This window comes from Mauremys reevesii, linkage group 10 (genome assembly GCF_016161935.1).
Source record: "Mauremys reevesii isolate NIE-2019 linkage group 10, ASM1616193v1, whole genome shotgun sequence".
Classification (NCBI taxonomy): Eukaryota; Metazoa; Chordata; order Testudines; family Geoemydidae; genus Mauremys; species Mauremys reevesii.
Window position 1 is genome coordinate 8,344,524 of NC_052632.1, and position 25,714 is coordinate 8,370,237.

General features: G+C 45.9%; 2 protein-coding genes across 15 annotated transcripts in view; one reads left to right on the forward strand and one right to left on the reverse strand.

The window, feature by feature from the left end:
- Positions 1-6,949: 6,949 nt before the first annotated feature.
- Positions 6,950-15,473, forward strand: LYSMD4 (LysM domain containing 4). Of its 2 annotated transcripts, none has more exons than XM_039490291.1 (3): positions 6,950-7,043; positions 9,524-9,811; positions 13,582-15,473. In XM_039490291.1, exons 2-3 carry the CDS (start codon positions 9,539-9,541, stop codon positions 14,236-14,238), a joined length of 930 nt encoding a protein of 309 aa, XP_039346225.1. In that variant the 5' UTR covers positions 6,950-7,043; positions 9,524-9,538; the 3' UTR covers positions 14,239-15,473. The 2 variants fall into 2 exon arrangements, with proteins under 2 accessions (XP_039346225.1, XP_039346226.1); XM_039490292.1 differs by having other exon boundaries at positions 6,958-7,034.
- Positions 15,474-21,427: 5,954 nt separating this feature from the next.
- The window catches only part of MEF2A (myocyte enhancer factor 2A), a 175,846-nt gene continuing 171,559 nt past the window's right edge, over positions 21,428-25,714 (reverse strand). For all 13 annotated transcript variants that reach the window (XM_039491481.1, XM_039491482.1, XM_039491484.1 and 10 more), the window contains one exon: positions 21,428-25,625. In XM_039491481.1, the coding sequence (XP_039347415.1) occupies positions 25,301-25,625 (325 nt within the window). In that variant the 3' untranslated portion in view covers positions 21,428-25,300. The remainder of the gene's footprint in view (positions 25,626-25,714) is intronic.

Consider the following 25,714-nt stretch of genomic DNA (forward strand, 5'->3'; position numbering starts at 1 on the left):
TGTCATTGACTTAATAAAGCCTACATACATTTATTACAGGAAGGGACTGACTTGGATAATGCAGGGAGCTCTAAGGAGGAACTAACCTGTGCTATGTGTCTGGTCCTTTGGGAACAGAGGAACTTGGATTTTCTGTGATATTAAGATGAAAGGGGCATGACAGGAAAGACTCATTGCCAGGTGAGTATTAGATGTGGGATGTTAGTTAATGAGAGAATTACAAGCACTGATGAGAAAAGCAGTTGTTGAGTTCCAGCCACTGGCAAAAGGGGAGACCCTAAGATGGATTTCAGATTTTCTGCCAGCCTTCTCCCTCAGCACCACCAGTGAAATAGCTACTAACCAGAGAGTCATTTTCTTATAGATTTTGTGTTCCCAGATTAACCAAGATGGCCCAGTGCCTTCCTTCCCTAAGCAAGAAAGTGTAATTCGCTTTTGGAACAAATACACTGAAAATCCTCACCTTTTAACAATCCTATGGGGCTGAAAACAGTTCCCAGCTCAGGCCAGCAACTTACATTCACTCCCAAGCTGTCATGGAATAAAAAGAAAGATCCTCTCATGGATCAGTAACTGGTTAAAAGATAGGAAACAAAGGGTAGAAATAAATGGTCAGTTTTCAGAACTGGAGAAGTAAATAGTGGTGTCCCCCAGAGGTCTGAACTGTTCCAGTGCTGTTCAGCGTATTCATAAATGATCTGGGAAAAGGGGTAAACAGTGAGGTGACAAAATTTGCAGATGATACAAAACTACTCAAGATGATACAGAGCAGACTGCAAAGAGTTACACAGGATCTCACAAACCTGGGTGACTGGGCAATGAAATGGCAGATGAAATGTTGATAAATGCAAAGTAACACACATTGAAAAACATAATCCGAACTATACAGGCAAGTCTTACCTTAGGCGGGAGTTCCGTTCCACGGTTATCGTGTATAGCCAAAATTATATCCCCAAGCCCTTTAAACCCTGCCTGCAGCTCCTGCAGTCGGGCGGGGGGGGGCATTTAAAGGGCTTTACCGGGCTCCCTGCCACCCTTTAAATGCTGGCCCCGGCCCCGCCGCCAGAGCTGCGGGCAGGATTTAAAGGGCTCTGCCAGGCTTCCCGCTGCGGTGGGGAGCCCTGAGGAGCCCTTTAAGTCCCGCCAGCAGCTTCGGCAGCCGGGCTGGGGCTGGCATTTAAAGGGCCCGGAGCTCCATGGTGGCTGGAGCCTCGGGTCCTTTAGTTCACCACAGGGGCTACCAGCCACCTCTGCAGCTGGGAGCCCCCTGGGTGATTTAAAGGCCCTGGGACTCCCAGCCACAGCTGGTGCCCCAGGACCTTTAAATTGTGAGGCCACTCCCCCCCCCGCTTGAGGCCACGCCCCCCACTCTGGCCATACGTGTATAGTTGAAATCGCGCATGTTAAATGCGCGTAAGTTGCGAGAGACCTGTACATACAAAATTATGGGGTCTCAATTGGCTGTTACCACTCAAGAAAGAGATCTTGGTGTCATTGTGGATAGTTCTCTGAAAACATCCACTCAATGTGCAATGTGTATTTTCCACTGCATGCATCTGATGAAGTGGGCTTTAGCCCACAAAAGCTTATGCTCAAATAAATTTGTTAGTCTCTAAGGTGCCACAAGTACGCCTGTTCTTTTTGATGATACAGACTAAGATGGCTACCCCTCTGAAACCTGCCAATGTGCAGTGGCAGTCAAGAAAGCGAACAGAATGTTGGGAATCATTAAAAAGGGGATAGATAATAAGACAGAAAACATCATATTGCTTCTATATAAATCCATGGTACGCCCACATCTTGAATACTCTGTGCAGATGTGGTCACACTCCATCTCAGAAAAGATATATTGGCATTGGAAAAGGGCAACAAAATGATATGGGGTATGGGACAGCTTTCATATGAGGAGAGATTAATAAGACTGGGACTTTTCATCGTGGAAAAGAGATGACTGGTGGGGGAGTGAGTCTTTTCTCCTTCTCATAACACAAGATCTAGGGGTCACCAAATGAAATTAATAGGCAGCAGGTTTAAAACAAACAAAAGGAAGTGTTTCTTCACACAACTCTCAGTCAACCTGTGGAGCTTCTTGCCAGAGGATGTTGTGAAGGCCAAGACTATAACAGGGTTAAAAAAAGAACTAGCTAAGTTCATGGAGGATAGGTCCATCAATGGCTATTAGCCAGGATGGGCAGGGATGGTGTCACTAGCCTCCCTTTGCCAGAAGCTGTGAATGGGCGACGGGGGATGGATCACTTGATGGTAACCTGTTCTGTTCGTTCCCTCTGGGGCACCTGGCATTGGCCACTGTCAGAAGACAGGATACTGAGCTAGGTGGACCAGTGGTCTGACCCAGTATGGCTGGTCTTATGTGGCCATGTCATCTAGGAGGCACTCCCCAAGAATATAGTGCTCCCAAGGTCTTGGGATTTTTAATAGAGCTCAAGAAAAGAATGTCAATGCCAATAAAAATTATTTTCACCCCAAAAGCATGAATCATAATTAACTGGGGAACAAACACTGCCATAAAACAAATAAGAATAGCACAAGAGAGCAGAAACCCATTAAATAATGTTATTAGTATATACTTACTGGTTTTCATACAGTTCTCTCTTTCAATGCTAATCCACTGGATAAAGTGACAATAATTTTTGCTTCAAAACTGGACCACAAGAAGAACTAAAACCTCCAACCGTGTGCTGTGTTTGTTATCCCCCACCTATCTGTAGGGCCATGGAGGGTGTTACCTGTTGGATCCCCCTTATGGGCTGCAACTTGATGTACTGGGGTTTCACTGAGCCCCTCGTGCTCCACCAGCCTGGATTCCCTCTCCCTGTTTTGCTGAAATAGGTTCTCCAACCCCTTGCAGTACACACAGAGAGGTAGGACCACACCCAGCCGCAGACACAGACTGAAGTCAGCTCTGTGTGAGAGGATTCACCCAACACTCACATGAACACCCCTTTGGGGAAAAAAACAAAATAATAGTCTTGCACTGTATAGAAAGAGCTGCACAGCACAAGCTCATAAAAATTTGCCCTTTCCCTCAATGTGAAGAGAGATATTTACTCTCTTCCCCCCCCCCGCTAGAAATTATAAGGGATTATAAGGGATAGCAAACAAAACAAAGCAAATTACTGAGCAAATAAAACAATGAAGGGCTAGTTGTGGGTGTTACCCAAAGTAGCACATTTGATATACAGATACATGGTCAATATTCCTAGCTTCAGATACAGAAATGATACATGCATACAAATTGGATAATCACATTCAGTAAATCATAACCTTTCCAATGATATCTTACATGTCTACGATAGCCTCCATCCATGGCTCTACTGAGAGGGTGAGTGATGGGGCAGTAGTGATTGTGACTAAATAATAATAAAACACATGCCAATATGAAATGAGAGCCTCCCACTCTTTTGTCTCTACGTTGATGCTGCAGGGATCTCCGTCCCTTCTCCTCTTCAACCAATCACGTTGGGTGCGGGGAGGGCTTAATTCATCCTAGCTGATATCTGTTATCATGCTTTTTAGCCAAGCGGAGGTGTTTGGAGCCCAGATCCTCAAAGCTATTTAACTCCCATTGCAGTCTCTAGGAATTAGGTTCCCTAAATAGTTTGAGGATCTGGGCCGGGGTGCTCACTGTTCAGCCCTTGTACATTTCCTCACTAGCTCAGTGGCAACCATTAGCCAGGGAAGAACCATCCTTCCCTGTCTGACCCCACTGGAGCGTCAAGGGTTGCATCATTATCCATGACGTGATTCCCAAGCATTTGACTCCCCAAAAGAGCTGGGGGCAGAACTAGCAGGTCATGTGCTGTCAAAACCAGCTTTCTGAGGTTACTTCTGTCTATCAACCGTAGGTTTTTCTATAGCAGCCGTCACTGAGCTGAGTTACTTCTCAGCGAGAGCGTCCCTCTTGGAAAAGAATGCAGCCTCTGTGCCTGTGGAATCCAGGCTGCTAGCAGAGCTGTTATGTGCATCATTGGCTGAGCCAGTGCACAGCTGAAAGGAATTAACTGTTTCCAGGAGGCCGGTGATGCAACCTAGACTCATTTCGGGGGCAAAGCGGGTACACAGATTCCTCATGCTTTTGAAGAAACTCAAAGGCCTCACCAGGGCGTCTTGGCACTGAGCTGTGTGTGTAAATGCGGGACCTGCCTGCACATTTCAACCGACTCCGAGAGACTATTTCTAGTCTATCCCAACCTCAAAAGGGGGGTGCCTTGCATGTGGAGCTTGTTAAGGATTTGTACTGAACTTGTTTTTTAAACATAAGCCATGGGTTCAGGGTGCGCCAAAGGAAACATACCAGTGCAGAATACACCTCATCAGCTCCCCCAACCGCAGGCACTAGTCTGGCTGCACTTGGAGCCAGTTAAGAGCAGCGTGTGGGGGAGAGAGAGAGGGAGTTGGTGCTGCTGGAACAAGAACTTGGCATGGGAGAGCTGCAGCTGCTCAGCCTACACCTCCTGTGGCCATACCTGTTAATTCAAGTTTAGGAGCTGCTGGAGGAGGCACAGGAAGGAAGCACATTCAACACCCCTGAGTCCAGCAGCCAATGCTAATACTGAAATAACACAGAGGAAAGGCCAGGGTGGTTGGGAATTGCACTGCTTGGTACCAAAAGGCAAGCTGTAAGTCAGGAGGACAAATCAGTGTCGGAGCCAGATGGCGAATGGAGGGCAGGTATGCAGTTGTAAAGGGATTAGTGTTAGACTGCACACATTCAGCACTGTGGTGTACATAGCTATGTAACTTTTATGACTGTATCTGTGTTCTGCCCCTTTAAATGTCTCTTTATAGGACTCTGCTGTCAGCTGAGACTCTCAGCCATTTTGTGTTCATTTCAGTGCAGACTGTTACAAACAACATAAACACAGGCCTCATACCCCCCTGGGGCCTCTATTTTTGTTCTTTCTTTTTCCGTTGCTCTCTTAATCTCACGTAAATAACTGGAAAGATGTTAGATTGCACATCCACAAAGAGCAAAATCACAATTTCTTTTAAGATGGAAGCAAATTCCAGAATCAATGACACAGAATGCTCAAAACATACACACTTAGGAGCTGTCAACTTGAGCAGTCTAGCTGATCTCACCTGCTGGGATAGGGTACTCCAGACAACATAAGAAAGGCCATAGTGCAGGGGTCGGCAACCTTTGGCACGTGGCTCACCAGGGTAAGCCCCTGGTGGGCCGGGCCACTTTTGTTTACTTGCCGCGTCCACCGGTTCGGCCAATCACGGCTCCCACTGGCCGTGGTTCGCCGCTCCAGGCCCATGGGGGCGGCAGGAAGCGGCACAGGCCAAGGGATGGGCTGGCTGCCACTTCCCGCCGCCCCCATTGGCCTGGATCAAACTCCTTTTAATTAATCCAGCACATTCCTCGGCCCGCACCACTTCCCACCGCCCCCATTGGCCTGGGACGGTGAACCGCAGCCAGTGTGAGCAGCAATCGGCCGAACCTGCAGATGTGGCAGGTAAACAAACCGGCCCGCCAGGGTGCGTGCTTACCCTGGCGAGCCGTGTGCCAAAGGTTGCCGACCCCTGCCATAGTGGGTCAGACCAATGGTCTATCTAGCCCATATCCTGTCTTGTGACAGTGTCAAACCTTCAGCGGGAATGCACAGAACAGAGCAATTTCCCATGGTCCATCACCTGTCATCCAGTGGCAGTTGAAGGTTTAGGGACACTTGGAACATGGGACACTTGGAACTTGAAACCAACTGCAAGCGAGTGTAATCTACTGTCCTCACTGTTACCTAATGTGCATCTGCCCTATGCTCAGGCTTGAGCTTCCAAAGGTCCTTGAATGTAGACCCAGGTAAAGTGCTGGAGATGCCAAATCCTGGCAGAGGAGGGGGACCTCTGAGCCCATCCCTGAGCCTTTGTCAAAGCCTCCAACTGACCTCAAACCATGGATTTGCCTCAGAAGAACATTATGGGCTGGCAATTAGAGTTGGGGGGAGGGGAGAGAGTTATGAATGAAAGCTAGGGTTGCCAATGTGGTAATATTTAAAAACAGGACACTCCAGCAGGAGGGCCGGAGCCTGCCCCACCTCTTCCCTGTGAGGCCTCACCCCTTCCCCCCAAAGTCCCACCCCATCCACTCCTCTTTTCTCCTCCTCCCTGTCACTTGCCACCTTTCCCCACCCATCTCCCAGGTAGGGGGCAGCCTCGGCTGCGTAGGGGCTGGCGTGGATGATGACCCGGTGCCTCCCCCGTAGTAACTGGACAGTGGGTGTCCGGTCAGTAGATCTGACCAGACACTGTCGGGGCCCCGTTTCGACTGGATTTTCCAGTTCAAAACTGGGCGCCCGGCCACCCCATCGAGCGCTCTGGGTTCCAGTCCTGCTCTGGGAAGAAGAGGGCTCTATGGCTCCTGCAGGACTCGGATCCTAGGCCTCAGCACGCCTGGGCTCTAGTCACGGCCCTGGGAAGGCGCCTGGGCGATGGGTGAGTGCGGGGGCCTGGACGGTGGGACCGTGGGCGCTGTTTCGGACGCTGTGCCTCTCACCCCCGGCTGGGCGTGGCACGTACTGCTGGCAGGGCGGCTCCCTGTGCTTCGCTTCGAGGGCTGGTTGCTCCAGTCGCCAAGTCCGGCCGGTGGTGGGGGAGCCTAACCCCCTCCCCCATTCTCCCAGGATGGGGGCTGGCCCCACCCAGGCTACTAGCCTGGCCTGTTCCCGGCGGGGTGCCAGCTGCCAGCAAGGGGGGGGGCAGTGCCAGACCAAGCCCCGGACACGGGGACCCTGGGAAGCCCGTTGTCCCTCCCTGGGCCTCCGGGGGGCGGGGGCGGGGAGGAGGGACACTGGCCCTTTAACGCTGCCCCGCCCGCCCCAGACACGGGCCAGCGCTGACCGCTCAACCTAACTCGCCCTCCCCAGCGGCCCCGCCCATCCTCGCTGCCGATTGGTCGCTGTGTGCCCTTGATCCCAGCCTTGCGCGGTCCCAGCCAATCAGTGCGGGTGGAGGGGCAGACAGTGGGTTTGTATGTGGCGGCTGAGGGCCGGAGAGCGAAGGAGCCGAGGGTTAGTGAGGTCTGTGCTGGGGGAGCCCGGCCCCCTCTCGGGAACGGGGCTAAGAGGCGAGGCGGGGGTTCCCCCCCGGGGGGCTGGGCTGGCGGGGGTTCCCCCCCTCCCTGGAGCTGGGCTGGCGGGGTCCTCCCGGGGGGGGGGGCTGGGCTGGCGGGGGTTCTCCCTTCCCCCCGGGGGGGGGCTGGGCTGGCGGGGTTCCCCCGGGCGCGGGGGGAGAGGGGGCTGGGCTGGAGGCAGAGCCAGCGCATAAATAGACTTATCAATGGCTTAAGGCCTCAGCAGCTTGGGGGGGGGGGACCCCCTCAGATATTCCTGCTTAGGGTCCCCAATGGGAGCTCGCCCCTCCCTGGGGTTGGGGGGGGGTGTTCCTGGGCTGGAAGCGGGGGCTGGGCTCCGCTCTGCATGAGATGGGGCAGGGGGGCAGTTGGCTGGTCTGAAAGGTTTTTCCCTGGGGTTCAGGAGGGGGAGGAAGGGACCTTGGCTGGTCCCTCCTGGGGAGCTGGAGAAGGGGACTGGGGAAGTGAGGGGGGGGGAGGGAAAGCGGTGGGCCCCTTTGGGCAGTGACTTATTTCTAAAGGGGAATGTGTGGGGGGTGGAGGAACCATGCCCTGTTCCCCATTGCTCTTCCCCTCCTCCCCCACCCCGCTCAGTGTTCATTCCCTTCCCCACCCCGGGAAGGTGCGTCTCCCGCCTGTGGTGCCAGGCGCTGGGTGCCTGCCTGCTGACAAGGCACGCCTCGAAATCACTGCCTCAGCAGCGGGCCCATGCTCCTACTTGTGGGACATCCCAGGGTGCTGATGAAGTCACCCCATTAACCAATCCCTTTGAGCCCTCTCCTGAACCATCCCCAGCTCCAGCTTTCAGTTTGGTAGCTGCTTCTGCTGGTTCTTGGGAGGTGATGTCCCTCTCAGGCACTTCCCTCTTAAGTGGCTAGCAGCAGTCAGCCCGAGAGACTGGGCTAAAGTCCACTGCAGTCACACCCTGTGCTCTCACTCTGCCCTCAGTCGCTCCCACACAGCCCTGCTGAAACCAATGGGGGAGTCACCGCCTGCTTTGTCTGTATTAAATGCCAGGAGGGGAAATCAGGGCTTTGATGCCCTGGAAATAAACAAACTGAGCAGGATTGGGGCCCCGACTGGTACGACAAGGGCTCAAATGCCAGTGCTTCATGCAGGCAGAGGCTGAGACATAACAGCCATCTCGGGCAGCTGTGGATCGCACTAAACATAAACACCGAGTGGGCAAGGACAAATTCCTGTGCTGTGGGGAGAAATGATAAACAAAACTCATTGTGGCTGAAAGAACAACTAACAAAAAAGTAAACTTAAATCCTACCTCCAGCATAGCACACTTGCACTCTTACTGTTTGCTTTGCTTATTGCTTCTTGGCCAAAGGTCAGTATCTTAAAGAAGCTCTTTATATATGAGCTTTGGGGTGATGTGGTCCTACTAGATTGTAAAAATTTTTGAAGCAGGTTCGTGTGCGTGTACAGCACCTAGCACTGTGTGGCCCTGATCCAGACTGGACCCTCTGAGAGCCCCATTATATGCAGAACCTTAGCCTGAAGTGATCTCAGCATGGGAAAACCCATCCCTGCGCAGACCCATTAAAGTCAGTGAGTTCCGCATGAGTTTGTAACAGGATTAAGGCTTTAAAAATGTGTTGGGTTTTTTCCTTGCCATGATTCTGATAGCAACAAATTGCTACTCTAAGCCCCAGTTGTACTATCATTGGTTTCACAGGACTTTGTCTAGTTGCTTTAGTCCCAGTTGTAATAAGAACAAAACTGAGCAAGCTCTTGTCTTATTTAATTTGTAAGATGAAATCATCTTGATTGTTTCAGGCTGATGTTGAATATTGATTATATTAAAAGAAAAATTGTTCCAATCCCATAAAAAGGGTTGGAAGGGCAGAAGACCATCACTCAGAATTCTGTGACTAAGAGCAGACAATCAAGGACTTACAAAATGATCATGCAAAAAGGTGCATTGGGCTGGATTCTAACATCAGGGCAGTAGCAAATGAGCTGTAGGTTCTGGGATACTGAAGTTTTATCATAACCAAAGACACCCAGCTCCTGGGATGGATCCACAAGGTCAGCGTGATCTTTCTTTCATCTCTGACTATTTGCAATAGTGCTAAACTAGAATTTCTGGAATGAACCCTTGTTAAAATGAGCACTGTAGCATCGTGCAAAGTTTTTCTGCCAGTGAAGAAATATTCTAGGCTTCATAGGTTGCGACAGTGACAGCCTCCCTTGCTGAAGTGGATACAAATGCCACTGTCAGTGCAATTGTTGAAAGGTGATGCATGTTGCAGAGCGGTCTGGTGACTAGATCAATGTATCAGACGTGTACTGGCTTAACTGTGTGCATATTACCAGGGTGCTGTGCTTTTGGTCTGTTGTCACTGTTCTGCATGGTGGTGAATAAACCTGTTGTTTTATGACCAGTACAACTAAAATGTCTGTTTTCTCTTACAGGCTCTAGTATAAAACATGAGGCTCTATGAGGGACGAATCAGATCTTTTCAGGCTCCTGTCACTGTTCATAATTATCCCAGCAGCCACGTTTATGTGTTTACAAATGGCCGATCAGATCCGGATGAGTCATCAGAGGAGGAATCTGAATTCATGGAATTACGTCCAAGGGGCAAGGAGCAGCAGAGAAGCAGTTCTTCCCAAGAGAGAGCTGGGGATGTGGTGCTACTGGAACGAGAGCTCACCGAGGGCGATAACCTTAACAAGCTAGCGCTGCAGTATGGGTGTAAAGTAAGAGCCGCAGCAAGATGATGCAGCTCCTTTAATTTCTTCCCTTAGTCTTGTCTTCATGTGTGTTTGTTTTGTAAGCACTTGTGTTTAGGGATCTGTTATGTGTAGTTCAGTTTCTGTGCATACAGAGAGAGGCTTCAGTTGTCTGACACAGAAAGACGCCTGCTTCTGTGTGTGTCCTGTATTTATTGATACCCAGGTGTAAACCAAGGTGATGCAGGGTGCAGATGTCTTGGAATTAATAACACAAGTAAAGTGTATTCACTCCCACACCCAGCATGACCTGGATTTCTGTATAATTTGGATGACTAAGTGTGTTACAGCTCTCAGGTAACGCACAATTATTAATAATTTGTTGAGGGAGGACAACATCTGTACTGAAAAAGGGAGACGAGCGCTGATCGTAAGGAGCTTACACTCTGTTAAGCAAAAATCCCTGATTACAGAGGGATCTCATAAAACTGAATGGGCAACAAAATGGCAGATTAAATTCAATATAGATAAGTGCAAAGTAATGCACACTGGAAAAAATATTGCAACTATACATAGACACTGAAAAGTCCAAATTAGCTGTTACACTAAGAAAGAGACCTGTGAGTCACTGGGGATGTAGGCACCGATTCCGTGGGTGCTTCGGGGCTGGAGCACCCACTAGGAAAAATTCATGAGTGTTCAGCATGCACTGGCAGCTCCCCGCCCAGCTCACCTCTGCCTCCGCCTCCCTTGATCGTGCTGTGTGCCCGCTTTTTCCCACTAGCTCCCAGCGCTTGCGCCGCGAAACAGCTGTTTCACACAGCTGGGAGGGAGGGGGAACATGGTGCGCTTGGTGAAGACATGGGGCGGGGATTTGGAGAAGGGGTCCAATAGAGGCAGGGAGGGGGCGGAGTTGGGGGTAGGGACTTTGGGGAAGAGGTTGGAATGGGGGCAGGGCAGGGGGTGCGAGCTCCCACAGGCCCTGGGGAAAGTTGGTGCCTATGACTGTGGATAGTTCTTTAAAAACTTCTGCTCAATGTGCAGCAGTGGTCAGAAAGGCTAACTGAATGTTAGGGAGTATTAGGAAAGGGAGGAAAATCAGACCGAAAATATCCTAATGACATTGTATAAATCCCTGCTGCACCCACACCTCGAATACTGGTCCTCAGAAGCCCCATCTCAGACAGGAGCTAGTGGAACTGGAGAAGTTTCAGAGGCTAACAAAGATGAGCAGGAGTATGGGACGGCGTCTGTCCAAGGAGAGCCTAGAGCAGGGCTGGGCAGACGTTGTGGCCCGAGGGCCAGGTGAGGGTTGTGAAACGATATGGAAGGGCGGGAAGGGAAGGCTGTGCCTCCCCAATCAGCCTGGCCCCCACCTGCTAGCCGACCCCTCCCACTTCCGCCCCCCTCAGAGCCCCCAACCCCCCCTGCTCCTTGCTCCCTCCCGGGACCCTGCCCCCTATCCAACCTCCCCCCCCCCACCCCCTCCCCGTCCACTGACTGCCCCGACCCTATCCACACCCCTGGCCCCGGACAGGTCCCCGGACTCCCACACCTATCCAACCCCCATCCCCTGACCGCCCCGGACCTCCATCCCATCCAACCACCCTCCGCCCCAACCACCCCTGAGACCCCACCCCCTATCCAACCCTCCCCTCCCCCACGCTCCCTGCCCTCTTACCATGCTGCTCAGAGCAGCAGGACTGGCTTATTGGAAAGCCTGGGAGGTGGGTGGGTGCAAGCCACGCAGCCCGGCAGGAGCGGTGGGCCAGAGTGGTCCCTGCGCAGCAGTGTGGCTGTGGGGAAGGGGTGACAGCAGGGGAGGGGCCAGGCAGGATGGTCCCATGGGCCATAGTTTGTCCACCTCTGGTCTAAAGAGATTAGGGCTGTTTGCCTTAGAAAAGAGACTACTCAGGGGGATCTGGTAGTCTATACAATCATGAATGGTGTGGAGAAAGTGAATAGAGAAGTGTGCGTCCTGCATTCTCATCTCCTCCTCTCCTGTAGCCAGCTGCCACCTTACCTGTGCTGATTGCTGGCTTGTGTCTCCAGTGCTGGCTGTCAGCCACCTGGCGAAGACAAAGTCTTCAAGTGGCCATTGAGCATCCACTGCATTGACAACAGGACTCCTGCTGCAGCGGTTGTGAAGCTGCTGGAGGGCTCCCTGTACTGTAATTACATATTGTTGTTTAAAAATTGATCTGTACCTTGATCAGGCAATGAGGATGCAGCTGATGGTGCATATTGGCTCATTCAGGAAGGAAAATGTGTGTGTGGGTTTTTTTTTTCTTTGAGAGATATTTACTGAGTTCTTAGACTGATTTTCATTGCCAAATGCATATACAGGTGTTAGTGCAGTAATGTGCTTAAATGCTAGGAAAATACTGTCCCGAGTGCTATTTCTGCTGCTAGGTTTAGTGCAGTTGGTTAATTTGTTACATTGCCCTTCTGTCCTGTCCTGCCCGTCCTCTGTTCTCCCCCCCCCTTGGTATCTTGCGGCACCTTTGTAAACCTCCCCCAACTCAGGTTGGATGGTGTTCCTGGGAACTTGACAGGAATGCACTTTTCTCAGGCAGAGCAGTCACCTTTTCCTGCTGCTTGAGGACCAGAACCAGGGCCCAAGTCTGAGGCTTGTGCATGGAAAAGCTGAGCATCACATGAGGCTGCACTTGGGGTTTACTTTGTTGCCTTTTCATCTCTCACATGACTTCCCGAGGGGTCCAAGGTTCTGCAGTGTGTGTCCTGCCTCCTACAATGACACCCAGTAACTCAACCCCAATGTTTGTTTCCCAGGCTGTAACCAGGCCTGAATTCTGTTCAGGGCCGATTTCGGATCCTTCTTACTACTTTGGTAGTTATGATGGGTATGTGAATGCTGGGTTTGATCATTATCATTTATATTATAATGGAGCTCCCATTTGGTTCAGGTCCCTCTTGTGCTAGGAGCTGTGTAGACACAGTGAGACACAATCCCTGCCATGAGATGTGAATGAAAGACAAAGACATAGTGGAGAATAAAAAGCAGTGGGAGATTCTGGGTAAACAAGAAATCATGTAGTTACTGGAGAGATTATCTTCCAGTTTATTTTGCCAGCTGTGTGCTGTTATCTGTAGTGATTTGATTCTCTCCATCCACCACTATGTCATGCCAGCCATGTAGTGCTACCAATCTTTGCTCTTTACTCTCTTTAGGCAATTACAGGGTTTGTGGGGGCAGGTACATAAGGGATTAGTGAATCTCAGGTGCCTAACTCCACGAATCAGCCCCTACTAATTCTTTTTGTGAATCTAGCCCTGGGAACCAAAATCCCCTTGGCAGTCAACATGCAGACATCATTTTTGAAGATGAGATATAGGCTCCTCCATCAGTTAGACACACAGCACTGAGAACAGCAATACTTTTAAACATCTGGGCCTGTGTCCCAAGGATTTCCCCAGCTGACAGGAACAGCAGAAAACCTAGGGATGGGAATGACAAAGCTGAAGACAAATACAACTGATGGTTCCTGGAGACACTACTGAACGTGTCTTGAAGGTTACACCTTTCAATATGTGAAGGACTGTAACATATAAGATTCACTGGGAGTCTTAACCTTGCTAGGAAATCTCTGACTGCAGCGTCAGAGAGCTGCAAGAACAGTTAGGACAGTGAGCCAGACTCCCCATAGCAGCAGGTTTCCGTCAGTGTTTGTTTTCACTGTTGACATTTTGTATTTTCCTGGTTTGTTCGTGAATCAATATTGGTAAAGGATTGTGATGCCTTAGGTTTACGTGTTTCTCCTTTCTGAATTCCGTAGGTTGCAGATATCAAACGTGTCAACAACTTCATTTGTGAGCAGGACTTGTATGCTCTGAAGTCTATCAAGATTCCAGTCAAGGCCCATGGGGTGTTAACGGAGACCAGCAAAGAGTTAAAACCTCCTCAGAATGCGCCTTCCCGGGCTGGAATGACACTGATTGAACTACCAGAGCCTGATGATGGAGCCACCAGCAGCAGCAGCTATAGTGAAAGCAGAGACCTGACTGACTACTTCAAGGGGATTGACCAGACCATTGAGGATGTAGTGCAATCCAAAGTCCATTTAAATGCAGATTACTGCATAGGCGCACCAAACTGCCCCCGCTCCGGTTTAGTGGGGCAGAAGGAGCCCAGTAATGGTGCAGACTGTGGAATCCAGTGGTGGAATGCAGTTTTTATCATGCTTTTGATAGGAATAGTCTTGCCAGTATTTTATATTGTCTATTTTAAAACACAACAGACTGGGGCTGCAGCCCATACCTCAAACACAACCTTTGCCTCTAATAGCTCAGCTCATGAATTGGGGGGGGAATTGTCACAGCACCTACTGGTCGTAGAAACCCCCAAAGCGAAGATACAGCCCAGTACTGCCTCACCGTCCAACACTGATACCCATAAACCAGTAACTCTGACCTTACTGGATTCAGGTGGCTAATTTTTTTTTAAAGTGAGCTAATGATCTTGACTGAACACAGGGTGACGTGTTTTCTCTGAATGAATAAAGATGTTTTGTAGCTTACCACGTGCAACAGACATTTGCGTTTATCAACCCTTCCAAGGGAAAGTAGCTTGCCCTAATTTACTTTTATTTGTTTCAGGTACCTCTCAAGAGTGGCCTTGTCTAAAAATCTGAACTAGGCAGACACGTCAGAGTGTGTGCTCTTAAATACTGCATGGGTTATTGATTGGAATAATGCAGTCTAATAGCACATGAGAAGACACATTTTGTATGGATGGAGCATTTTTTCCCCCACAACAACTTAAAACAACATTTTTCATTCTCTGGCAGAACCGAGTGGGCCCCGCCTGTTTAACCCTACGTATGCCTTTCTAGCTTGATAGACTAGCTCTGGTACGTGGCACTGTTAAAACTAAGCAGGACACTGGATACTCTTATCAATGACAGTATTAAGCTAACTTGTGCTAGATTGATGGAGGGTCTTAGCCTGCTGTGAGCGCCATGGAGGCAAGGATCTGCCTGTGCAGGGAGGCCCTGTGACTTCATTTGGGCTCCATGCAGGTACCCAGAGCTCTCTGCAGGAACCGGCCCTCAGGTCGGTTATTCCTCAGTAAAAGCCTTTGCTCAATAGTGATAGCAAAAGTTCTCTTCAGCCGCAGAGTCCAGCCTGCCAGCAACCTGCAGTGGCCGACTCAGCCTTAAAGGCATCTTGAGATAGCGTCACTAGTCGGTAATCCCTTTGTCTTTGCACGGTGAGCTATCTCCAGCACTGCATTTCAGCCTTGCAAGTGTTGTTGCTCTTAGGAGTTTAAGCTAGATGGGTCAGTGAGGAGTTTTTCCATTTTGTACAGTAATCAAAAGTCAGGGGAAACAACCCCCAGCTATTTTAGGAGTTCAGGAGGAGCATAACTTGTACAAACCTGGTGTAGGCTAATTTTAGGCATTTTTAGGGCCTGTGTAGATAGTCAGTCATGTTTCTGATCACCCATCTCCATGCAGAGATAAGGTCTCTTGCGTGAGGCCAGAGCCTAAACCGTTCTTGATGCATTCTGGTCTGTTGAACGGAGGCCCACAGGTATCGGGTATATTTTTCAAAGATTTGTTTACAATGAATGCTAAATGTAAATGTTTACAGTATATGCGATAAATATGGAGGAAGACTAAGCTTTGGGTTGTTTGAATCTGCAGTAAAAACCTCTTACGTGGTGTAGCCATTTTAAAAATAAATTCAGAACCGTTTCTCATGGCTAACCCCTGCTATCGACATTTTGAAGTTGTAGAATTCAAAATACTTTAGGAAACATTGTGCATAACATAAGCAAAATCTCCATAATATATTGCCTAAATCTAAGCTAACTTTCAGCATAGAGCAAAGTTTAAGGAAGTTGGACTTTCCCCAGGCCTAGACACTGACATCCCAGGAAGTGCAATTATAATGCATTTGTTTACCAGCCGGATTGTCTTAAAGGCTACTAGCTGAAATTATGGTATGAAAAGCACAAGGGTGCTGAATGCAGAAGGTAGCTGGGTCCCCCCACCACCATCACCTCACTGGAGGATGGTTATAGAATTAGTACTGTTTAACAGGGTACAAATCACAGATTCATAAGCTTTCGTGGGCTACAGCCCACTTCATCGGATGCATAGAGTCCAGTCTGTGCATCCAATGAAGTAGGCTATAGCCTACGAAAGCGTATGCTCAAATGTTAGTCTCTAAGGTGCCACAAGTACTCCTGTCTTTTTGCGGATACAGACTAACACGGCTGCTACTCAAACAGATTAATAGAACGGTCATTAGAAAATACATAAAGGTTTTTTTTCTCTCTCTTTCAAACACTCAGATACAAGAGTCAATAGTTTTAGATGTATTTAATAACACAAAATTAAGTAGGTAAAGGAGGAAATGATAGACTGAAACAACTTTTGAAATGATTTGTTGAATTAAGGAATTGCCTGCTATTGTCTTGTCACTAGAGGGCACTGTTGTCACATAAATACACAAGTCAATGAGGCAACGTGAAGGAAATTCAGATCTGAAATTTATGAGCACAGTGATTAGTACTAGCCATGTCTGTCCCAAATTAATCTAAGTGCTGATGACTATCTTATCTAAGGTTCTGAGATGGGTGTTGAAGTTAAGAGCTAGAAGTTCTGTCTTTAAGATCAATTATGTCAGTAATAAAGTCTTGCTGGCCTGAGGCAAACGCATGGACAGCATTTGTGTTTATGACTCAAATGAAAAATGTATCTGAAAAACTAGTTTCTTGCTGCAAAGGGATCTGGGTACAATGAATAAAGTAAACAGACTCTTCCTGAGTTACAGTGTTAAGTCACGGTACTGATAAACAAATATTCTTCCTGCAGCAAGTAGGAAGCTCTTGTCATGCTTCAAGGGGGCTTGAGGGAACATAATTTTTTTAAAGAAATAACCTAAAGCATCTGCTTTCTTAAAGCCACCTGTAGCCATTTAAAAAATATATTTTTCTTCTGTGAAGGAAAACTGGTCCCTTCTGTAGGTTAATATTACATTTTTAAATGAAGAAAAATTCAATAAAAGCACAATAGGAACGATTCTGGACTGCGGTCTGTTTCTTTAGCCGTATCTTTTGAACTACACTATGTTGTTTAATGTTGCAGTTTTCCTTAAAGCAAGTTTTAGGACAGAACCGTGGCCAGACACTGGTCAGATTAAGAATTTGTTTCAATTATAAACATTTACTTTACAAGGAAACATAATCACAAAGAAGGCAGAGTACTGTGGCCATTAGTTGTGGGACCAAAATATCCAAGCGTATCCAGTTCGAAATTGCAGAATGCTGGCTACAAATATTAAGTGTTTTTAATATGTACGTTCCTATTCACTACTGACATGGAAAACACAATATAAAATTTAAATCTTTCACTCCAAGAGGCAGACTGGAATGTTGAAAGTTCTGCTCTGAAATGTGACTGTAAAGATCACCCTTGTTTACTGTGTTTCCTTATCAAACACGTTAAGTTTTCAAGATAACCCATCAAATTGCCACCCATGATTAAAATCAGCCTGGGACTGGAGACTCAAAGGAGCTGGATTTCTCCTTTGTCAGATAGCCTGCAAATGTTTTATTTTAAGTGTTGCTAATTGTCCCCTCATTGATAAGCTGTGCCATCGGGCCCGTGCTTTCAGGGAGTTACACAGGTGAAAACCAGCGAACGAGTCTGCTGGCACACAAAGAGGAACAGAATCCAGAGCAGACGCTCTCAGCCATGTTGGCTCAGCAGGGTTAACCGGAATAAAAAGTAGTAAACCAGTGGTTCTCAACCTGTGGCCCACAGACCACTTGCAGCCCAATCAGCACATAGCTGCGGCCCATGTGACAGCCTCAGGGCCAAACAGGTAGTATTGGATGCAGCCCACAATGGTAAATAGGTTGAGAATCACTGACGTCAGCACAGCTGAGGTTCAATGTGCACGGGGAGCTGAGCTGCTGATTAAGGTGGTGCCAGTTTCACAGAACTGCTCTTTTGGGATATTAATCCCAGGTCACAGTTGTCAGTGTGCCACGCCTCCTGCCCTGCCCCCCGTGACCAGCTGACCATGTCTATGTTATAGTAAAAGCAAAGTCTTTATCACCAAAAACCTCAGCGCTACGAGATAAAGAAACCAGCTCTCCACCACCCCTACAAAAATATATTTAGAACCACCTAACCAAACTTGCTTTGCCTAGGTCAGCTTTAGCTGCCTACTACGGCCTTCCTTAGCTGTGACGATTACGTGTTAGCTGAATAATTCTTAACACAGATTTTTGGCAAAGCATCACCTGAACACCTTGTTCATGCCCCTTTAGTGGGAGCCCCTTGCTAGGCACCACACAGCTGGGGAAGTATCAGAGGGGTAGCCGTGTTAGTCTGGATCTGTAAAAGCAACAAAGAATCCTGTGGCACCTTATAGACTAACAGACGTTCTGCAGCATGAGCTTTCGTGGGTGAATACCCACTTCTTCAGATGCAAGTAAAAAAGGGGAAAAGACTTACCTGTGCTTCCTCCACTGCAGAGCAAGAGTCCCAGCTGCACATCTTAGAGCAGTGGGTCTCAAATTTTTGTACTGGCGACGCCTTTCACACAGCAAGTGTCTGAGTGCAACACCCCCCCCCCAAATGAATTAAAAACACGTTTTTAACACCATTGTAAATGCTGGCGGCAAAGCAGCGTTTGAGGTGGCGGCTGAGAGCTCACGACTCTCCCCCCCCCCCCTTTGTGATAACCGTATGTCTTAGCGCGTGCATGTAAGGGCACCACCTTGACTTGGCTACTGCCCCACTAGGCTGCTCATTTAACCCCATCCAACGCTGTAGACATGCCGCACCACACTTGAAAGCTCTCGAGTGTGCAATTTGCAAAGGCTCAGCTCACTGGCAAAGCAAAAGTCCCTGAGAACATACAAAGGCACTTCGCCTCGGCGAGGCTGGTTCTGTGCTGCCAGCTTCAGCTTTTGATGCCCCCCCCCCCCCCGCTGTGGCTTCAGGTGCCTTCACTTTCAGGTACTCAAAAGTAGGTAGGAAAGGGTTTTGCTCACACTTCCTAGCGCAATGGTAAGCTTTAGGCAGCGGCCCATTTCAGCATCAAAGCTGCAAGCTTTGGAACGTTAGTAGCAGCTGACGCTAGAGTAACATGGAAACGGTTAAGCAATCACAACTGTAGCAATTGCTGTTCCTGTGATCACGTTTTTCTGTTGAATGTCACTCTGTTCAGGCATTTTTAAAGCTAACAGTATCATAGGCTTAGGCACTGCATCCCTTTGTGCCTGAAGTCACAGAAATGGTGGTTTGCTTCATGGGGAAAACGACACATCTGGCTACTGAGCAGCATTTTGCTGAGCTGAAGTTTGACATTAGCTGAAAACTAATGTACAGTATTAAGCTTCCATCCTCATAATTTACTGGTATTTCCACATTTTGCAACATACTCATTTTATTGCTCTTGGGCAGGGGTGGCCAACCTGTGGTCCTGCAGCCACATGCGGCTCCTTGTATAGGCACCAACTCTGGGGTTGGAGCTATAGGCACCAACTTTCCAATGTGTTGGGGGTGCTCACTGCTCAATCCCTGGCTCTACCCCCACTCCACCCGAGCCTGAACTGTCTAGACTGCTGAAAATTATCCCACAACTCACAGCCAAAGGCGGCACATTGCTCACCAACCCCTCTGCGCCCCCCCCCCCAAAAGAAATGACCTCATGACGTAGTCTCTTGCTATCCAGGAGTCAACAGACCCCCTAGATGTGTTAAGCTGCAGCAGAAAGAGATGAGTAGGGAAAGCTCTTACAAGACTATAGCCAAACATGAAAATGTTGCCTCCATTTTATGAGCCTCCCAAGCCCATTTTAGGTTTCCAAATTGTAGCAAGCTTTGCTAATCCAGCGCTTAATACAATTGTGCTCCGTTCAACATGTTACAATCTGCCTTAACTCTTGGATACTAGCATAGTTAATACAGTCGACCGCCAGAAGCTGCAGTATTGATTGCGATTTCATTCTATTACTAGATGCCACTTTTGTACTCAACACCTACCTTTTCATAGGGTGACCACAGTTGTTTGACCAGGCCTATTGCACCCTAGCATCTGACTGGACAGGGCTCCTAGCACCCAGCAGCGACAAAACCAGCTTTAAAAAAAACCATCAGACAGCCTAGAGCAAGGTACCTGTGGGAGCTAACTGAGAAATAACAGTGAATTCATTTTCAGCAGCTGTAGCTGCACTTTGAATATTTTTAGCCATAAGATTCAACCAGCTTCAAAACCTGCCAAGAAGAGCCCTCCGCCAGAGCCAGGAATTGAAACTAGCACCCAGACTCCAGCTTATAATGGAATGTGAGAGCCAGAAAAGCTGTTGCTTGGGCAAGATAAATCAGGAAAAGGAGAAACCGAAGCAGTTTTCAGTGGTGAAATGCAGAATTTGGCCCAGTGGGACAGATGACAAGTTTTTGTTTTTGTTTAAGAGGAGAGGGGGGTTTGGGCACAGGTAGTGGCTCCCTGTGAGAGATTCACAATGAAGCACAGAACCTGAAATTGTGGGATAGGGCTCTTGGGAGAAAGAGGTTTCTCCTGCTTTGTTAGCAGAATTATCAGTGGCAGTGAGTTGACTTTTTGCTAACTGACCATTCTTCTAGCCCAGCACCAGAAGTTGTGCCATGGTTAGCAACAGTTGTGAGCTTTCACTCCTCCATTGCTTTGGCTGCACTGAGCTCTCTAGGAATTTGAGGCGGCAGCAGCAACACAGGGGAAGTAGGAGGAGATGAAATGCAGGGTAGAGCTGTCAAGGTACATGGCCAGAAGCTTCCAGGAAAGAAGAGAAGTCTGGCGCATTGGAGGGTACTGCTCTAGGGGTGAGTTCCAGCTGAAGGGAAGCACAGCCATCAGAAGAGCCCACATTTTGCGGTGCTAAAGAGGAGTGACACCTAAAATAATCTGCAGGACAAGTGGAGATGTGAGGCAGGGATAACTGATGAAAGCAAGGCCACTGCCACCTACAGGAAAAGAGTGAGCCAGCAGCAGCCACAAATATACTTAACATTTCTCAAGGGGAGCTAGAGACTAGTCCAGGGGTCGGCAACCTTTCACCAGTGCTGTGCCAAGTCTTCATTTATTCACTCTAATTTAAGGTTTCGCGTGCCAGTGATACATTTTAACGTTTTTAGAAGGTCTTTCTATTAGTCTATAATATATAACTAAACTATTGTTGTATGTAAAGTAAATAAGGTTTTTAAAATGTTTAAGAAGCTTCATTTAAAATTAAATTAAAATGCAGAGCCCCCCGGACCGGTGGTCAGGACCCAGGCAGTGTGTGTGTCACTGAAAATCAGCTCGCGTGCCGACTTCAACATTACAAAGGAATTATTTAAATTATGAAAATTTCATTTACACCAATTTTTGTATTTGTCTATTCATATTTCTTTTATTATATGGATTTATGTCAGAACTACTCAATTCTGGCTACAATGAGAAAAATATATGAATGGATATAATTCTATTGGCTTAAAAAAATCCATCCGGATGAAAATGGGTCCATGATTCTATTAACAGGTGCTCTTTAGAGTCAAGCTGAAAGTATTCTTTCAGATGCTAGGGAGAAGGAGAAATCGCATGATAAAAGCACTATACTCTGCAAATACGACAGAGTCTGGAGTACACAGTAAAAGCCAGTATTTTTACTTTAGTGAATGCAGGATACAAATATTTTACAACAACTTCTAGCATTTTCTTAACCATTTGATAAAAAGTTCACTAGAATATTTATTGTATAATGAAGAAAAACAACACATTCAGGGAAAAATTGAGATTAACTTATTTTTTTCTTAAAAGATTCGTCTCAAGGATGGCAACAAAGTCCAGCTTGTGCCGCCAAACGGCTTATCATCATTAAGCCGTGAACAGCTTCTTGTGTGAACTGTTGACTACAAACATTTACCAAATACATAAATCTCTTTTAAAAAAGCCATTTTAAATATAGCAAAGCAGTGTTCTCTTGCACAGCAAAGTGAAGAAAGTTTCTACTAAGAAGTAACTGTTTACATTTATAAGTCTTTCTTTCACATTCTAATTTAATTTCTTCCCACGATCAACTGCTAGGAGTTATTATGTTCCTTATTTACTATATATTTCTTGTGCGCATAATAATTCAGAAAAGTTTTTGATGCATTAGTGTCCTTTACAATAAAAGGAAATGCTAAGGCATTTTTCTTCAACAAACCCCTGATTATATATATATTTTTAAATACTATTAGTTAGAGCTCAAAGATGATTTGTCATTTTAGCAGGTACAACTCTCATGAATCAATACGAGCCAAATAGGTTCACAGTAGATTTGATCTATCTGCAACCCTACCTTGAACTGCACTTATTAAATTTACTTAATAAAAAATGCTATATTCATTTTTTTTAATTGCTGAAATGTTCTCCTGTGCCATGTCCTTTCTTCTACAAAACACTTCTACATCTCCTAAAAAAAAGTATGTTCCAAACTTACACGATTAGTGTTATTAAAAATCTGAGTTCCCCTATGATTTCTATGGTGTGGAGTTCTTCCACAGATAGATGGGATGTTGTTGCAAAGGCTTATCTACTGGAGTCCATTACAGGGCTATGGGCAACAGGTTAACAGTCTGATCCTCAATTCCTAAGAATTGCACAAGTTTTACATTAGTCAGTTGGTGTGATTTAAATACAAACTCCAAACCTTATATAACATTGTTTTAGAAAACAGTAATAGTACTGCTTACAAACCTGCATAGAAATAAAGACTATTGACATACAGTCAGCAAAGCCATCTCATAAGGCACACAAGAAAATAGACAGTAAATGTGAATGCAGAACTCCCACTCAAATGTACAGCAAAGTTCATATACGTGCATAAATAACAAAAAAAAATCACATAACTTTTCAAAGCATTAAAGGTTCCGTGAAACAGTAAGTGAACTGAAATACTTTGGAAATGCAGTTTTCATTTGAAAATTGAAATCCTCTGTAGGCTCTTCTGTTGCAGTGACTACTCTAGCTTCAATTTACTAAATGTAGATTAATTTGAAAGGAAGTCAAAGTTTGCCTCAAATGTTTTAAAAAATTCCATAATTTTAAGTTACACTGACAACACAACAGATTTAGTCTTGAAATCCACCTGCAGTACACTTGTTCTTGGATCATTCCATGTACAAGCAGATGCCAAGGAGATGGTGGTACACACTGGATTTCCATTTCTACCTCTCATGTTTTTTTTAATTATAGCATCAACTGAGTGACTTTACTAGAAAATTTCCTTAAAAAGTGTTGAATGCCCAAGAGAAAAATGTTTTAATAAATATACAGAATTAACTTCAAAAAGTTTTGTGTAACACATAAAACAACTTCAATTTTTCCCAAAATTGGAGTGGCTAGTAGCTAGATTTATGTTTCTTACAAGTCTACATTTTATTTTGTTCGTCGTGCGGAGGGATATAATTATATTGCATACACAGGATGACGAGAAGTAGCAGGGATTTGAAAGCACAGAGTTTTAACTCAAAACATAAGTTAAGCACATAGTTACTAAAGCAAAGCGAATTGTGTCAGATTTTTGCCCCTCCCTTCGAGACTTACTCTGTACAGATCCAGTTTTAAGTAAATCTTTGCCCAACTTCAATAGATTAGCAATAGCAATATCAGTTTAAAAGCGGAGATGATGGTACTCCTTAACATCCCTGAATGATGGGCGAATTTCTTACTTAACTCTTGCAAGCAGGCTCACTAATGCATGAGAAAGAATTGCAGGATCAGAACGTTAGGTACCAACCAGATACATCGCATGTTGGGTATTTGGATTTCTTGCTCAATTTTTTTGAGTGTTAGGAGACATGAGAGGATTTCTTTCCAATGCAATGCAAATGTTTTGTCCCAAACCACTTACCACTTACAAAACCTTTTATGCTCATCTGATACGTGTTATCATTTCCCTAACATAAGTAATTAGGTCAAGTTTTTCCACTGAATATTTTCTCACAAGAGGCAGTTTTAAAATAATGCCTTAAAATGTGTTGTAACAGATTTTTAATATTTATGTGGGATGAACTTAACACCGGATTTTTGTTGTTTTTTTTTTTTTGCCACTTTGCTATTTATATACACATATATAAAATGTATAATGAAGCTTAACCATACAGCACAGAGATTACATTTTAACGGCACACATTCACCACCAGTGAAGGGGACAACCCCTTTATACATCCTCTGAAAAATCTGGCTAATAATATTAATAATAATTAAAATCCAAAGAAAGTACAGTATATTTAACAAAATAGTAAATATTAAACAGTGAATACTCTACTTAATAAGGACCTCGCCTTTTTTCAAGTTGGCGTCAATCCACAAAAATATACTTTTTAATCTGGTGAACGTACAATACATAGGTACTTACACCAAAGGTGATATATTTAAGATGCTATATACACAAAGAGTTTGGCTCAAATTTTAATTTACATATAGAATAATAAGTGTTCATGGCTTATTTTTCCCCCAATGTTCTGCCTGCAAGGTTTTTTTTCCTCTTCTGAAAGCAAAAAACTAGAAAGTCAAAATAACAAGATAAAACTATACTCTACAAAAAGCTACATCATACAGCTTTGGCTTATATAAATAATTCATAGCAGAATGTGTCCAAAAGTACTGTATATAACTTTTATATATAGTCTTCAATTCATAAGGGTATTGTTTTCTTTAATATAAAATATACATGAGCTAAATCCGTTTCTTTCTATATTTTTCAAAGATAGAACGTAAAAAGAAACTTTTCAAACATATTCCAATTATAACTTAATATATTACTTTTATTTTGTTAATGCTTTATTTTCTAGGCTATTTTCTGAATATTTCATGCGAGTTCTCTATGTCTTCTCTCTCTCACTCTTTATTATTAAGAACCACTTCTTTGACCCAATACATTTTTTTTGCACGTGCAAAACAGGTTTTTATACCTTCAGCCCTTCGCCATGCACTCTCTGCAACAGAGACCCATGCCAGGTTGGGTAATATAAAGGACATTTTATGTACAGTATTGCTTTCTTTTTCCTGCTTTTCTACTGCTCTGCTGCTACAAAGCATTGTTTCTTAACTACAAGTAACCATACAGCTTTAATAAAACACATGGGGACACTACTACAGGGGAGCCCTCTTGGTTTCTGCAATCTAGTGTGGCAGGATTATAGACAGGTACAATGTTTCTTTGCAGAACAGGTTATATTATTAAAACAGCATGTCCAGGTAAGTGCCAGACTAGACCAATGCCTATAGGATTGTTTTGTTATATTTTTACCATGGGACATCTGCAGCTATACAAGGAGTTTGTAGTAAGTGCCTGATGATTTTGTGTATGCTACATACACTCGCACATATATATACACATGTGAAGATATATATATGCATGTATGTACATACATATAAATATATTTATTTCATGTCCTTATATATATATTTAGATATGTCAGGACAGTTCACTGTGATAACACAAAATAGAAGTGGCAATGCTGAAAGTTTATGTTGCCCATGTGTCCACTCTCATCCGTTTCACTGATGGGCTCTCTCTATCTTCTGTATTTGGTGGTCTTCCCAACCCAACAGGTGAATGGAAATCACTTCTTGGGTCCTCCCGATCACTGCCATCATAAGAACTGCTGGAACTACTGAGACTGTCAACAGGGGAACGACCCATTTCCTGCCGAGATTGCTGCTGCTGCTGCGGAGGGAACCCAGATGGAGTCACACGGTCCCGTGGAGGTGAAATTGGTTCGGACTTTATGTTGATGTTTTGGTTGGTATTAATGGATAAATTTGAACCCTGAGATAACTGGCCTCCAGCACTGGGGAAATAAAAAAATGTTACAATTCATATTTATATTTAAATATTAAGCGTTGTGAAATCTTGTAGCCCATACTCAAACTGAATCCA

What these genes read in the sequence shown, in the direction of transcription:
- LYSMD4 (XM_039490291.1), top strand. Translation starts at nt 9,539, where the DNA reads ATGAGGCTCTATGAGGGACGAATCAGATCTTTTCAGGCTCCTGTCACT. An exon ending in CGCTGCAGTATGGGTGTAAA is followed by an intron (nt 9,812 to 13,581) that starts GTAAGAGCCGCA and finishes TGAATTCCGTAG; the next exon opens with GTTGCAGATATCAAACGTGT.